This window comes from Macaca thibetana, chromosome 10 (assembly GCF_024542745.1).
Source record: "Macaca thibetana thibetana isolate TM-01 chromosome 10, ASM2454274v1, whole genome shotgun sequence".
NCBI lineage: Eukaryota > Metazoa > Chordata > Mammalia > Primates > Cercopithecidae > Macaca > Macaca thibetana.
Window position 1 is genome coordinate 65,094,410 of NC_065587.1, and position 15,634 is coordinate 65,110,043.

A 15,634-nucleotide genomic window follows, 5' to 3' on the forward strand; every position below is an offset into this window, starting at 1 on the left:
ATTTTGTCATTTGGCTGTGGGCATTTAAGTGTGCAGCCCCCATCTTAGATGTAAATAAGCCACAGAAAAGGAACAAGCTGACAGAGTTCCTATCTTGGCTCCTGTAAGATCAGGTCTCCAAGCCTTACCAAAGAAATTCCTCTTTTGGTTTTGCATGTTCTATCCTTACATAATCCAGTCCTGGAGGAGGGGCAAGGGACACACCAAGTAGACAGGTGCAGGAAGCTGGCAGGGGTCCAGTTCTGGTCAGGGTAGGGGCATGGGGCAGAACATCCTGTTCTCCCTGTCTCTGGGCTTTTCCTAATCAGGGATTAAAGTCTCCAGTGACAGGGTAGAAGAGGTCCATGGACCCTGGATCTCCAACCCTCTTGGTTTCACTCCCATCCTCTTAGGGTGGCTGAGTCTATGAATTATGCTGGGAGGGGGCTCAGACACCTGACCCCAAATGACAAACTGAGCCTACAGCTGTCACCACTGGTGGTGGAGGGGTGGCATGTTAATTGTACAGAGAGGTAGCATGTTATCATCACGCTTCCCCTTCTGTGTCTCTCCCAGTGGGGGCGTGATGCTGGTACATGACATCCGACGAAATGAGAGCCACGTAATTGATTTCCGGGAGTCCGCACCAGGGGCCCTCAGGGAAGAGACCCTGCAAAGATCCTGGGAGACCAAGGTGGGGACCCTGGTGAGAAGAGAGAGTTCAGGGGGAATCTCTCTTCATTGCCCTTCTGCTAACCCAAGCATTAATTTGCTAAGTATTTACTAGGGAAGTGGAAAGAAAGAGTTGAGCAGGATTCTCTTAGGCTATGAGAGAGACAGGCAGCCCCCAAAATAAAACAATGAACTAGAAAATTTGGCTGGTTCATTACAGGTAATACTGCAATACCATACTTCTCTGGCAGTCTTACCCATCTGGCACATAGGAAGAAAAAAGGCTACTGAGTACCCCGAAATGTCACAAAGTTGATGCAATAAAACTCACACATCTCACTCTGAGCCAGTTGACTGTAACTTTCCCAGCCCCTGACATATTGAAAGATTAGAGGGGAACTGCTAGAGGCAAACCAACTGTCTGCTGAGAGAAAAAGAAGAAATCAAATAACTTGGAAAAATGGGTACTTAGTGCAGTGGCAAAAGCCAAACACACCCCTGAGCCTTCAGATCTCAGAGTAAGGGTGGTGTGAAACTGAATAGGTTAAATGAAGGTCCCTTGTCCACCATTTTAAAAGGCAGGGTTGCCTGGGCACAGTGGCTCACACCTGTAATCCCAACACTCTGGGAAGCCAAGGCAGGAGGATTGCTTGAGGCCAGGAGTTTGAGACCAGCCTGAGCAACATAGTGAGACTTTGTCTCTACAAAAAATGTTTTGAAATTAGCCAGACATGGTAGCATGCGCCAAGGATCGCTTGACTTGAGCCCAGGAGTTGGAGGCCACGGTGAGCCTGCCACTATACTCCATGCCACTGAACTCCAGCCTGGGTAACAGGAAAAAAAAAAAAAAAAAAAAGGGCAGGGGTTGGTGAAATCCAATGTAGACAGGTGGCTGTCTAAACTGATTATGTCCTGGGTCTTGAAAGGTTTTGCTTAATTTATAAATCCCTCAACTATGGCAGCTAAAAGAGGCCTTTCTGCATTTGCCGATAGGAAGTCAGGGAGATGGGAGGGGTGCCTGCTTGGGAAAGCTTGTCCCTCCCCTGGGATACTTGGCCTGTGTCTCTCCCCTGTGCCAGCCATCCCTGGCTTGGGGCTCTGCGGAGTTCAGCCCAGCACCCCCCTTCCAGTGACCTGGTCTCCTCTCTCCCTCGCCTGCCCGCCTTGCCCAGCCTGGGCTCTTGGTGGGGGTTCCTGGAATGGTGAAGGGGCTACATGAAGCTCACCAGCTGTATGGCAGGTAACAACCCTCCCCCTGGGGACCAGGGACCCCCATTTGCATCTCTCCTTGGGTGGCCTTCTCCTACTTCCCTGGATTCTTCCTTTCCAAACTCCCCTTCCTAATATCCCCTTCCCTTGCCAGGACTCTCCTTCCCAGGAACCCCCCTCCCCCCAGGACCCCTCCTCCTTCCCCCAGGACCTCCTCCACCCCCTGCTCTCCGGCCCCCCCAGGCTGCCATGGTCCCAAGTCCTGGCCTTCGCAGCAGCTGTGGCCCAAGATGGATTCAACGTGACTCATGATCTAGGTCAGTGGGGCCTGGGGATTTGGGAGAGACATGAGGTTGACGGAGAGGGGTAGAATCTTTGAGATTTGGGGCCCAAGCCAGAGAGGCCCTCTCTTCCAGTTTGCTCCTCAGACCCCCTCCCCACCTTATCCCACCCTCACCTGGAGGCGACCTCAAACGAGGGGGTCTGGGAAGGGCCCTGAGACATCCCTGCCTCACACTTAACAGCCTCCTGGGGGGTCGGGGCACTTAGGGTGGGCCACTCAGCTCCCATCTACCCCACCTATTGCGCGTCTCATCCGGTCCAGTCCTGGCGCCCCGCCCTGCCCAGCCTCCCGTCCCTGCCTCTAGCCCGTGCCCTGGCTGAACAGCTGCCACCCAACATGTCCGAGCGCTTCCGGGAGACATTCCTGCCGTCGGGCCGCCCGCCACTACCTGGCTCACTGCTGCAACGGCCCGACCTGGCTGAGGTGCTGGATGTACTTGGCACCTCCGGCCCGGCCGCTTTCTATGCGGGCAGCAACCTCACACTGGAGATGGTGGCGGAGGTGAGTGCTCGTGTTGTGCGGGTGGGGGCATGCCCCAAGGTCCCTATTGCAGGACATCCTTGTCTGCATTTTTTCCTTCCTTCCTTCCCTACCTCCCTTTCTTTCTATATTATTTACTGTGGATGATGTTCATTTGAAATTTTAGAATAGTCAAAACTAACCTCTAGTGACAGAAATCAGATCAGTGGTTGGTGGGGCTGGGAGGAGTTGACTGGGATATGACACGAAAAACCTCCTGGGATGATAGAAGTGTTTTTTGTTTTTTTTTTTTTTCTGAGACGGAGTCCCGCTCTGTCACCCAGGCTGGAGTGCAGTGGTGCGATCTTGGCTCACTGCAACCTCCGCCTCCCAGGTTCAAGTGATTCTTCTGCCTCAGCCTCCTGAGTAACTGGGATTACAGGTGTGCACCACCACGCCCAGCTAATTTTGTATTTTTAGTAGAGATGAGGTTTCACCATGTTGGCCAGGCTGGCCTCGAACTCCTGACCTCAAGTGATCCACCTGTCTTGGCCTCCCAAAGTGCTGGGATTACAGGTGTGAGCCCCCCCCCCAGCCAGAAGTATTCTGTCTTGATTCAGAGTTACCTTTGGGCTTCTCAGGGGTGATGCCAACCTGTGCGGGGGCTTGTCATGTCCCTCCCAGGCCTGGTAGAGACCCAGTATCGGCCTCAGCTTCCCTAAGCTCATAATCCTTCCCTGCTCTTGGGTTTTCTAGGGACTGAGGGAAGCACCTCTTTCATTGTTGACTATCAAGACTGGGGAGATTGACACAGAAAGTTACCATCCATCCCAAAGAGTCCCAGTCTCAGGCAGTAACAGGTGTGAGAACTGTCATTAATAGTGCAAAACTCCTAATGGAAAATTATGTTCATGATAAGGATGCATAGACTAATTCAGTGGTTCTCGCATCTGAGTCATGGGGATGATTAGATCTGTCTCTGCCATACAGTTGTGGGAATTAAATAGGTCTGTTATTCATTCAACATTCACAGAGTGCCTGCTCTGTGCCTGGCCCTGTGCTGGGCACTGGATGTGGTGATAGACTCAAACAGACCTAACTGGAAAGTCCAGGAGATTACTGGCTTAGATTCTTCTGTGTCCAGATTATCAATCCACTGTGTTAGGATTTGCTCTCCCTCTTTCTCTCTGTCTCAACTCTACTTTCATTTGTTTGGATTCACTCTCAGATCCTTTCCACCTGCTCCCCATCAGCCCATATCAGACCATCCTTCCAGCAAGTTATCCCAGAGAAAGAGCATTTCTCCTTCCCAGTAGTTCCAGCAAAAGCCTCCAAACTGTGTCTTATTGGCTCATCATAGGTCTCATGACTATTCCCAAATCAATCACTGTGGCACAGAAGGGAATGCCCCAATTGGCCAGGCCTGGGTTGTGTGCCCTTTCCTGGAGGTGGCAAAGGGAATGCAGGAGATTGTAACAAAGACCATCAGATCTTTGACAAAAAGAAACCCACAGTTGAATTTATTAACTTGCCAGAAAAAGGAACTCAAGAATTCTAATGGGCCAGGCATGGTAGCTCATGCCTGTAATCCCAGCACTTTGGGAGGCCAAGATGGGTGGATCACTTGAGCTCAGGAGTTTGAGACCAGCCTGGGCAACATAGTGAGACCTCATCTCTACAAAACATACAAACATTAGCCAGGTTTGGCTATAGTTTGGCTATAGTGGCATGTGCCTATAGTCCCAGCTACTCAGGAGTCTGAGGCAGGAGGATCATCTGAGCCTAGGAAGGTTGAGGCTACAGTGAGCCATGATCATGCCACTGCATTCCAGCCTGGGCAACAGAATAAGACCCTGCCTCAAAAAAAAAAAAAAAATTCAATGTGTAATTCGCTGAAGATAGATAACTCAAGGGTTTCAAGTACTACTAAGCACAAAAAAAGAAAGGATTCAGAGTGGTTATGCTAATTTAGGGTTGACAGTCAGCACACTGGATAGGATGGAATGAGCCCATTGGTTTGTACCAGATTGGTTCATTGGTCAATAATGACTGCTTGGTTATGTCCAATAAGGGTCAGTCCTTCCAGGATCACTCGAAGTCATGGTTTTCTAGTGGCTTTAGTTGGTTATGGTGAGATGCAGCATTCAGTTTTGATATCTCCTAGGCAAGTGTGCCATAAGTGGAAAATCTTCCTTTTCCACAGGCAGAGAGAGCAGCAGGTACAAAGACACAAAGGCATGAGTTCAGGAACTTCAGGTCACTCTGCAGTTGCATAGAACTCACTGGGGAACAGCAGGACATGAGGTGGGAGGCGTAGGCCAGGGCCAGATCACAAAAGGTCTTGAATGGCAAGCTAAAGAGGTCATTCATGGAATGTACCCAGTATAATGCCTGACACATCATAGGTGCTCAATGTTAGTGCTTTTCCCCCTTCCTTTTTCCTCAGGTATCTAAGGATAATGGGGTCTCTAAAGGCCATGATGGGAGTTGCAGAAGGCACAGAAGTTATAAACAGCTGACCTGTCTGTGATCCAAACATGTATTATAGGCCAAAACCACATGTCACAGTTGTGGGAGGTCATTCTCTCATTCTCTCCCCTCCAGGCTCAGCATGCAGGGGGTGTCATAACCGAAGAGGACTTCAGCAATTACAGCGCCCTTGTGGAGAAGCCTGTGTGTGGCGTGTACAGAGGTGACCTCTCCCCCAGCTCCCAGGGTCCCCACTCAGGAGAAGCCTCCCAGTCCATGGCCACATCGTTTTGGCCTAGAGACTCCTCTCCATTTCACAGGAGAGAAACTAAGGCAGTGAACTGCCTGGGCAGCCAACTGTGAAGCAAGCCAGAGCCAGCCCACCTTCTGAAAAGTAGCTGTGGGGTCAGTTACCCCAAGTATTTAGGATATTGGGGGGTGGACCTGGTCAAAAGGTCCGACCTGGAAGTTGGGGTTCTGGCCATAGGTTTTCTTGATTTGGGTTCTGTGTTGCCTCCACCCTCTCCCCAGCAGCACTGTCAAAGTCCATCCAAGCTTCACCGTAGAACAAACCTTCAAGACAGTCATAGACCCAGCTCCTCATTGTGCCAAAAGGAAATTGAGGCCGGAGGAGAGAATAGAACTTAACTGGCCAAACTCAAGAAAACCAACAGGGAATCCAGAAAACGAAGCTTATGATATGGGTGGGGTCCATGTTTGCTGAACCCAAGGTGGCAGGTGCTGGATTTCTCAGAAGATTCTCAGGTTCTTTCCCTTACAGGAGAGCCAGATCACATCAAGCCCCAGGCAAGGTTTTCTCTGAGTTCAACTTTCCAGGCCTCAATCTCCAACCTGATTCCTCTGCCAGAGGCAGTGGAATATAAAGCAATGGAAAGAACATATCAGCTGGGTGCCGTGGCTCAGGCCGGTAACTCCAGCACATTGTGTTGCTGAGGCAGGAGGATCACTTAAGCCCAGGAGATCATGACCAGCCTGGGCAACATAGTGAGACATGGTCTCTATAAAAAATTTAAAAATTACCCTGGCGTCGTGGTGTGCCTGTAGTCCTAGCTACTCAGGAGGTTGAGATGGGAGGACTGCCTAAGCCTGGGAGGTGAAGGCTACAGTAAACATGATTGTGCCACTGCACTATAGCTTGGGTGACAGAGTGAGACCATTATCTCACACACACGCACACACACACGCGCGCACACACACACACACACATAAATAAAAAGAAAAAAGGAACAAGCATAGCATTGGAGCTAGGAAGACCTGGGTTTGAGTACCAACTGTGCCATTTGCCTTGAACAAGCTGCTTCCCACTCTGAGCCTTGGTTCCTTCCTTAAAATGGAAATAATATTAGTGCCTACATCTTAGGATGCCCATGAGGATTTGATGAGATGATGTAGGAAGTTGCCCTGATCAGAGCACGCACTGAATGAGGATTTTCCATTTCCCCTTCCCAGCCTGGGTTGTCTCAACAATGCTAGTACCTTAAGTGCTCTGGATTCCCCTTGTCTCTCTGTACCACAGTTTCTGGACTATCAAATATGTGTGATAACAGTAGCCACCGTGAGGACTAAATGAATTAATTAATGTTAGTGTTATGCATCAGCTATTCCTTTGATGTCCAAACATCTAGTAACAGAATAGGAAGAGAAGGTTGCTGCTGCCAAGAGGTTTGGGGCTGGATGAGACCATCAGGAGTCATGGATAGTATCCTGGCCTATGGGAGAGCTGAAAGGAGACACATGACAGGCCAGGAATATAGACATCTGTTTCTGCTCTGCTCTGCTGATAGCCTGCAGTGTGACTCTGGGCAAGCCACAGCCCTCTTGAGGCTTAGTTTTCTCAAATGGCAGAGGAAACTGAAGACCAGTGTTCTGAGTTCAAGTCTTGGCCCTGCCCTTGACTTGCCATGTGAACCTGAATGGGTCTCTTTGCCTCTCAGTGCTTCAGTTTCCCCTCTGGCGAGGGGGTTCAGCGCAGTGGTCTCAGTGTGTGTGATGGTGGGATGTGGAGATGGGATGTGGGATGTGAAGGTGCCTTGACCCCTACCCTGCCATCAGTCACTTCCTGTCCTTTCAGGCCACCTGGTTCTTAGTCCCCCACCCCCGCACACGGGCCCTGCCCTCATCAGTGCTCTCAACATCCTGGAGGGCTTCAATCTCACTAGCCTGGTATCCCGAGAACAGGCTCTTCACTGGGTGGCAGAGGTAAGGCTGACCCCTCTGCCTTTCCCTGGATTTAGGGATATTAGGAGTGGGGAGATTGGGTACTGCCATAGGGCAGGACTAAATCACCTCCAAGTTTTCTCACACACGAAAATCCACTGGGTGTGGGTGCTGGGAGGGATCTGGCAGCCTCTTCCATATCCCCTCTGTATTTTCAGACCCTGAAGATTGCGTTAGCCCTGGCCAGCAGACTGGGAGATCCCATCTATGATTCTACCATCACTGAGAGCATGGATGACATGCTCAGGTGGGTCTTGGGCAGGACCTGGGGACTGCAGAGGCAGTGGTGGGTGTGGGGAAAGGGTCAGTTGAAAAGCAGCTGGTGTAGCAATAAAGGCCTGAAATCCTAAGTCAATTTCAGCTCAACTCCAACTCACAACATGACACTGGGTGCCTCTCCGTACACCTCACCTTTCCTATCAGCACAGTGAGTTGGCCTACTTCATGTGGCTCTTAAATTTTTTTGAGGCTAGCATAGCACCTATAGGAGTCCATCTGCTCCTCCTTTTGAGTAGGAAAAGAAAGCTCAATACCAAACAAAGGCTGGGTGCAGAGGCTCACACCTGTAATCCCAGTACTTTGGGAGGCCAAGGCGGAGGGATCATCTGAGGTCAGGAGTTTGAGACCAGCCTGACCAACATAGTGAAACCCTGTCTCTACTACAAAAATTAGCCGGGTGTGGTGGCCCATGCCTGTAGTCCCAGCTACTTGGGAGGCTGAGGCAGGAGAATCACTTGAACCTGGGAAGCAGAGGTTGCAGTGAGCCCAGACCATGCCACTGCACTCCAGCCTGGGTGACAGAGTGAGACTTTGTCTCCAAAAAAAAAAAACCAGTCTCCAAGCAAATACTGAAGGTGGTGGGAATACAGCTTCATTAGCAACATAACCTAATAGTAGGTTGTGGGCTCTGGTGAGACTGCCTACGTTCAAATTCCAGCTTTACCCTTCGCTAGCTGTGCAGCCTTGGGCAAGTAATTTAAACTCTCTAAATCTCAGTTTCTACAAGGGGGCTTGACAATGATGGTATCAACCTTGTGAGGTTGTGGTGAGGACTAAACAAAATCATACATGTAAAGCTTTTTTTGGTTGAAAATTAGATAACTGTCTTCAAGTAATTTTTGGTAACTTATTCTCTAATCTACTATGGATAACCCAACACATAGTTATTAGGTAAGAAACACTCAGTTGAATTTTTTTTTTTTTTTTTTTTTTTTTTAAGACGGAGTCTTGCTGTGTCACCCAGGCTGGAGTGCAGGGGCATGATCTCGGCTCACTGCAACCTCCGCCTCCTGAGTTCAAGCAATTCTCCTGCCTCAGCCTCCTGCCTCAGTTGAATTTATAAAAGTCTGGAGCGTTACATGTTGTTTCTAAGATCAATGCAAACTTTGCTCTAAAACACACACACATGTGCCTATATGAAATCTGTTCAACCAGTTCATCCAGTAAATAGTTATTGAGCACTTACTCTGTGCCTTGGGAAAAAATTCTAATAGAAAGTAAAGATCCTGGCTGGATGTGGTGGCTCATGCCTATAATCCCAGCACTTTGGGAGGCCGAGGTGAGTGGATCAGTTGAGGTCAGGAGTTCAAGACCAGCCTGGCCAACATGGCGAAACCCTGTCTCTACTAAAAATACCAAAAAAAAATTAGCTGGGTGTGGTGGCAGGTGCCTGTAATACCAGGTATTTGGGAGGCTGAGGCAGGAGAATCACTTGAACCTGGGAAGCAGAGGTTGCAGTGAGCTGAGATAGCACCACTGCGCTCCAGCCTGGGTAACAGCAAAAGTCTGTCTCATTAAAAAAAAAAAAAAAAAAGATCCTCATATACAAAATCCTCCCCCAACTAAACTCTTAATAAAACTTTAGACTACAAACATTAGTCTAAATGAATCTAGTTTGTCAATTCAAAACAAATATTTTCTGATCATCCATTATGCACCAGGCACTTTTATTGAAAGGATTAAGAAGTCAGATAACTAAAAGGCTCTTGATTTAAACATTAAATAAATTAAAAGTTGGTTCCAGAAAAGAATCTAAATAATACCTAAATAAATTCATTCAACAGCTATTTTCTGGGTATTTCTTATGTGCAATTAATGAGCTTCTGCACTCATAGTTCTAGTAGTCCAGTGAGGGAGGTAGATTTCATCAAATAATTACACAAACACCACAAAAGTGAGGTAGGTGAGGTGTATAGAGAGCCTGTTGTTTGCTCATCTCCCACCCCTTGTCTTTTCAGCAAGGTGGAGGCCGCCTACCTCCGGGGCCATATCAATGACTCCCAGGCAGCCCCTGCCCCACTCCTGCCTGTCTATGAACTAGACGGAGCGCCCACAGCTGCCCAGGTGCTGATCATGGGACCTGATGACTTCATTGTGGCCATGGTTAGGTATGCCAGCTCAGACTCAGAACCTGGAACAAGGGATCCTCTGAACCAAGAGAGGGTGGGAGCTGGGTAGAGGTGAAGATGGGCCAGGGCTCACCCGACTCTACCTCGGCCCCCAGCTCCCTGAACCAGCCCTTTGGCAGCGGTCTTATCACCCCCTCGGGGATCCTGCTCAACAGCCAGATGCTAGACTTCTCCTGGCCCAACCGGACAGCTAACCACTCTGCACCCAGCCTGGTAAGATTTGCTTCCCCGCTTCCCTGGGGATCCTAAGGCCTATAGGTAGGAGGTGCAGTGGCATGGCTGCCCCTTTCTCCCTACTTTCTCCGGAATCTTCTAGTATAAGGAAGCCTAAAGAAGTTCACCTCATCCCTAGCCCTGCTAAGTCTGGGACATGGAGCCTGGTGGGTCTGAAGAACTCTTGTCCCATTCTGTCACTGTCTTAACTGTGTGACCTCGTGAAGATCTTGCCCTCTCTGGGCAATTTCTTCACCTGTAGAATGAGGGTTTTGGCTCCAATTTGATGTTTTGGGCACTTTCCAGCACTAGTGGTGACGATGTGAGCTTGAGCTGATGGGGCTCAGCCCTATGTCTGGGCACCAAAGAGGGACCCAAGGAGGAAGGATTTAATAATTTTTATCCAGTTAAAAGCACTCTTACGCCCCCATAGTCTGGGGTCCCAGTAAGGCAAATACATATAGAGATGATGAGGGTGGGGTTATCCTGTTCTTCCCCATTGCCATCTTTCTTGGCTTGGTCCTTTCTCCTGTGACTCATAGCAGCCTCATAGTTCAGTGGATCCACTTATACCCCATCCACCCCACCCATCCAGGCACCCTACCCATTTCACAGACAGCAAACTGTTGTCTGGGAAGGGACCAGTCTCCCAGGAAAACTGGGCCTGTGGAAGATGTGGAAGAGGGAGAGCAGTTGGAAGGGTTGTGGAGTGGCCCTTTCCCAGTCTTGTCCTACCCCACCTCCCCCTTGTGGTCTCTGTCCTCTAACAACAGGAGAACTCGGTGCAGCCAGGGAAGCGGCCACTCTCTTTCCTGCTGCCCACAGTGGTCCGACCCGCGGAGGGGCTCTGTGGAACCTACCTCGCTCTGGGGGCCAATGGAGCTGCCCGGGGCCTCAGCGGCCTGACCCAGGTGAGGTTTATGCCATGGTTGGCCTTTTTCAGCCGGGAGCCAAACTGTGGCCTAGACTGCAGATGCCTGTCGTATCTGTGGCTTGTTTCCATTCCTCATGCAGCCAACATGGGCTGAGGCTGCTTTGTGCCAGGTGCATCCTGGGCAACGTGGACACGGGCTGCTCTGAGTTTCTTAGTGAAAATGGAACTCCAATGCTTCCTGTCTTTCCCGGTTGCAGGGGAAATGGCAGGGTCAGTAGATTGAAAAGTGGGGTTAGCATCTGGGTGGCATAGGTTCTGTTAACCTTAAGTCGCATTACACCTCTACCCAGCATCTGAATAGACAACCAGGCCTCTTTAGGGTGGGATTTTGAAAGGAAGGGCCTGCTTCTCTCCAGAACATCTCAGAATGGCTCCTTGAATGTCTTGAGAATCTGATATATATGCTAGGCACCTATTCTGGTAGGTGGTGAGTTAACGATCTTGAGTTCTGGAATCAGACACGCCTGGGTTCCAGCCCAAATGTTACCAATTTGTAACCATGTGATGCTGGAACATTCACTTAACAGCTCTGAACCTCAGTCTCCTCATCTTTAAAATGGAAGTAATAACATAGCTAACATTTAAAGAGTTCGTACTAAGTCCTGGGCACTGTGTTATGTGTGTTAACCATTTTAACCTTCCCAGTTCTGGGGAGAATCCTTATTTCTATTTTATAGATAAGGAAACTGAAGCCCAGAGAGGTTAAGACATTAGGTTAAGTACTTTCAGCTAGAAAGAGTGGGGAGGCAGTTTGGTTCCAGAGCCTATGCACACTCCTAACCACTAAGTTAAAGGCACCCACATTGTGCCCTAGACCACCCCTAGCTGTTAACCTTGCCCTATCCAGAGAGAAAAAAAGGGAGCCCTGGGCTAGATTAAGGAGACTTGGGTCTAGTGGTGTATCTTCCCTGGCTTCCTCTAAACTCTGGAGTAAGTCATTTCCTTTGCTGGCCTTCACTTTCCCTCTCTGTGAAATGGGAACAGTCATCACAGGCCTGCCTGTCTTCCAGGGCTGTTAGGAGGCTCAGATGACACCCAGTGTAAGAGTTCTCAAGAGTAAGGAGCCTGGACCAAGGGTGGGAGCTGAGGAATCCTGACCATCGCCCTGGGGGACAGCCCTGAGTTTTCTGTTCCTCGGCTACCACAGGTTCTGCTGAATGTCCTGACCTTGAACCGGAACCTGAGTGACAGCCTGGCCCGCGGCCGCCTGCACCCGGACCTGCAGTCCAACCTCCTGCAGGTGGACAGTGAGTGCAGAGGAGAGATCTTGTGGGGAGGGCACAGGTACTGGTAGAGAAAGGACTCCTCCCAAGGGTGCCCATGCCTCAACCAGCACCAACTGCCAGTGAAGTTTGGTTTTATTTGGCAAATTCCTATTGGAGCAGTGGACCATCTGGGGATTGGAACCAATCTTGCCATTTCCTGGTTGTGTGGCCTTGGGAAATCCATGTCTCAACTCTGAGCCTCGGTTTTCTCATTTGTAAAATAAGACACAGTTGTTCATTCTTCAGACCTTCATTTACTCAACAGTTTGTATTGAACACCTACTGTTTTCTAGGCATCATCCTAGGTGCTGGGGATACTGCATTTACAGGCAAACAGGAAAATAAGTCATCAAAGAAATATGAGACAAATAAGTGCTCTGCTAACAGTCAGAGCAGGGTGACATAATAGGACTGATTCAATGATCAAGGAAGACTTCTCTTTGGTGATGTTTAAGCTGAGATCTAAAGAGAGAGAAAGAAACTGGGTGCAGTGGCTCAGACCTATAATCCCAGGCTGAGGTGGGAGGATCGCTTGAGGCCAGGAGTTCAAGAGCAGCCTGGGTAACATAGTGAGACCCCCATCCCTATAAAATTTTTAAATTAGCCAGGCATGGTGCGTGCCTGTGCTTCTAGCTACTCGGGAGGCTGAGGCAGGAGAATTGCCTGAACCAGGGAGGCAGAGGCTACAGTGAGCCAAGATCACACCACTGCCCTACAGCCTGGGTAACAGAGTGAGATCCTGTCTCCTAAAAAAAAAAAAAAAAAAAAAAAAAGTGTAAGAGAGAGCCCACTGTACAAAGAACTGGTGCAGAACTGTGTAGGTCAGGGGAGCAAGTACAAAGAACTCAGGGCAGGAATGGACTTGGTGGTTCGAGGAATAAAAAGGAGACCAAGGTAAGCAAGGATGAAAATAGATCAGAGAGGCCGGCAGGCAGACGCCAGATCATGGACCTTATGGTGAGGAGATGGACTTTCACCTAAGGGCTTAATTTTGGCACAGCTGAATTTTATAAACAGGAAAGTGTGTGCACCTTTGAAGAGTTTTTATTATAACAATATATTAATATGACACTAGTCCAAAAGAATACAGAATTGATTGAGACACAGTCCTTGCCTGTTCAATATTATCCCCATTCTATAGAGGAAGAAACTGAGGCTCACAGAAGTTATAAACTAGTCAAAGATCAACCACTAAGTGGCAGAACTTCAATTAGGACATACACCTGGCTGATACCGAAGACTCTATTCTTTACCGCACAGCTCTTGATATCTGCTGGACTGAATCATGTTAGAAGCAGAGACTGCGATCTTCAACGATCACATCCTGTAGTTGGCCAGCGACACTTGGATCCCAGCTGATAGATGACAAGGCCACGTCCTTGAAACTGAATTTTGTTCAACAAATATCTGCTGGTCTCTGTTGAACGTGAGGCTCTCTGCTAAGTTATTTGGGCTCAGCCCAGTCCTCCCCTCAGGGCCTTAGTGTAAGATGGAGGCATAAGGAGTGGGGGCTTGGTGAAGGGAAAGTTCATCCACCTGAGGCCCTGGGGAGGCTTTATGGAGGAGGCAACAAGTAGCTGGGCCTTGAAGTATGAGTAGGAATTTGGCATGTAGAGGTAAAGGACATTCTGGTCAGGAGGAACAGCCTAGGCAAAAACCAGAACGAATGACTCAGAGAGCAGTCGGGAGGCTAGCTGTTGTTTCCCAGAGTTCTGAGTTTACCCAGCACCTTTGTGACTTTTGCCACATTTGCACACCATCTAAACCATTATGTACAGAACATGTCTCTATAAATGAACTTCCTTTTAGCCTAAATGTATTTTATTTTATCATTTTTTTGAGATAGAGTCTCACTCTGTTGCCCAGGCTGGAGTACAGTGGTGCAATCTCAGCTCACTTCAACCTCCGCCTCCTGGGTTCAAGCGATTCTCATGCCTCAGCCTCCCTAGCAGCTGGGATTACAGGTGCACATGCCACCACAGCCGGCTAATTTTTGCATTTTTGTAGAGATGGGGTTTCCCCATGTTGGCCAGGCTGGTCTCGAACTCCTGATCTCAAGTAATCCACCTACCTCGGCCTCCCGAAGTGCTAGATTTACAGGCGTGAGCCACCACGCCTGGCCCTAAATGTATTTTTAAAATAGACCTTATATTATAATCACAAATGGAAAAATGACATCATTTGCCACAAATAGATGATAAATAGCTACCATCTATTTGTTAGCTACACAAATAGATACGTGCAGTTTTTAGTTAAATATTGTTGCCCATGGAAGGCTCTGAGACTGCTTTCTCCATTAAAGGAGATTAGGAAGTGTTAGAGAGCAGACTGAAACTTGTTCCTTGCCATAATCAAAAGGATTGAAAGTGAACCACAAAGGACATAGATTTTCGATTAAGTGATTTAATACTATTCAAGATTGGGTCTTCATCTCAAGAGCTGCCGAAAGCCTTCCTATTAGGGAAAGAAGAAGACTAGATCTTTATTGAGAAGCGGTATGATTGGAGTTACAGGGCTTATCACAGAGGTCAGCCTTAAGATTATCCAGTTGAGAAGGGGAGACACATGACCTGATTTGTCTTATTTAGGGGAGGTAGATTGAGGGGAGGAGAATTTAAGTCAGGGACATACGAGAAGCAGCTGGGATATGGCCCAGGCAAGAGATGATGAGGGCCTGAACTTATCCAACGGGATGGGGATTTGTTCATCTATCTAGTAAGTATCTGCTCAATATTTACTATGTACTGACCCTGGACTGGGGATCAATAGCAAACGAGACAACGTTCCTACCTTCAAAAAGCTTATAATCTAGTGGAGGGAGACACAGTAAATAAATAAACAAATACAGGTAACAGTAAGTACTTTGGAAGAAAACCAAACAAGGTAAATATTGTAGGGACTGCTGTTTTAGGTAATGGTGGAGGAAATTCTTGAAGAGGTGCCAAAGACTGGACTGAAGTAAGGGGACCAGCAGTGTGACTTTCTAGGAGAGCATTCCAGACGGAAAGAACAGGAAGTGCAAAGGCATTGAAGTAGAAACATGTTTGACCTTCTAAAGGGACAGCAACGAGGCCAATGTGGCTGGAATACAGTTAAGCAAGGTGAGGAATAGAAGGAAATGAGGGAAGGAATTTAGAGAGGTAACAAGGTCCCAAACAATGTTGGGCTTAGAGGCACCTTGGTAAGGACTTTGGATTTTATTCTAAAAGCCGTTGAAGCTGTTGTAGGGCTTTGAGCAGGGGAAGTGACAAGGTCTGACTAATGGTTTAAAAGGATCCCCTTGGCTGCTGTTTGAACAGGCTATAAGAAAGGCAGGGGGCCGGGCATGGTGGCTCACGCCTGTAATCCAAGCACTTTGGGAGGCCGAGGTGGGCAGATCACCTGAGCTCGGGAGTTCGAGACCAGCCTGACCAACAAGAAAAAACACCGTCTCTACTAAAAAAAA

At 48.6% G+C, this 15,634-nt stretch overlaps 2 protein-coding genes across 3 annotated transcripts in view; one reads left to right on the plus strand and one right to left on the minus strand.

The window, feature by feature from the left end:
• The window catches only part of ACSS2 (acyl-CoA synthetase short chain family member 2), a 92,791-nt gene that overhangs the window by 65,209 nt on the left and 11,948 nt on the right, over positions 1-15,634 (minus strand). The gene's annotated exons all lie outside the window — the stretch shown is intronic.
• Positions 1-15,634, plus strand: part of GGT7 (gamma-glutamyltransferase 7) — a 28,458-nt gene that overhangs the window by 11,055 nt on the left and 1,769 nt on the right. The window contains exons 4-14 of one of the 2 annotated variants that reach the window (XM_050807086.1): positions 556-673; positions 1,824-1,891; positions 2,104-2,177; positions 2,508-2,704; positions 5,267-5,354; positions 7,224-7,351; positions 7,528-7,616; positions 9,607-9,756; positions 9,873-9,990; positions 10,764-10,901; positions 12,072-12,171. In XM_050807086.1, coding sequence (XP_050663043.1) covers positions 556-673; positions 1,824-1,891; positions 2,104-2,177; positions 2,508-2,704; positions 5,267-5,354; positions 7,224-7,351; positions 7,528-7,616; positions 9,607-9,756; positions 9,873-9,990; positions 10,764-10,901; positions 12,072-12,171 — 1,268 coding nt within the window. The remainder of the gene's footprint in view (positions 1-555; positions 674-1,823; positions 1,892-2,103; positions 2,178-2,507; positions 2,705-5,266; positions 5,355-7,223; positions 7,352-7,527; positions 7,617-9,606; positions 9,757-9,872; positions 9,991-10,763; positions 10,902-12,071; positions 12,172-15,634) is intronic. The other variant, XM_050807087.1, reaches the window with a different exon arrangement.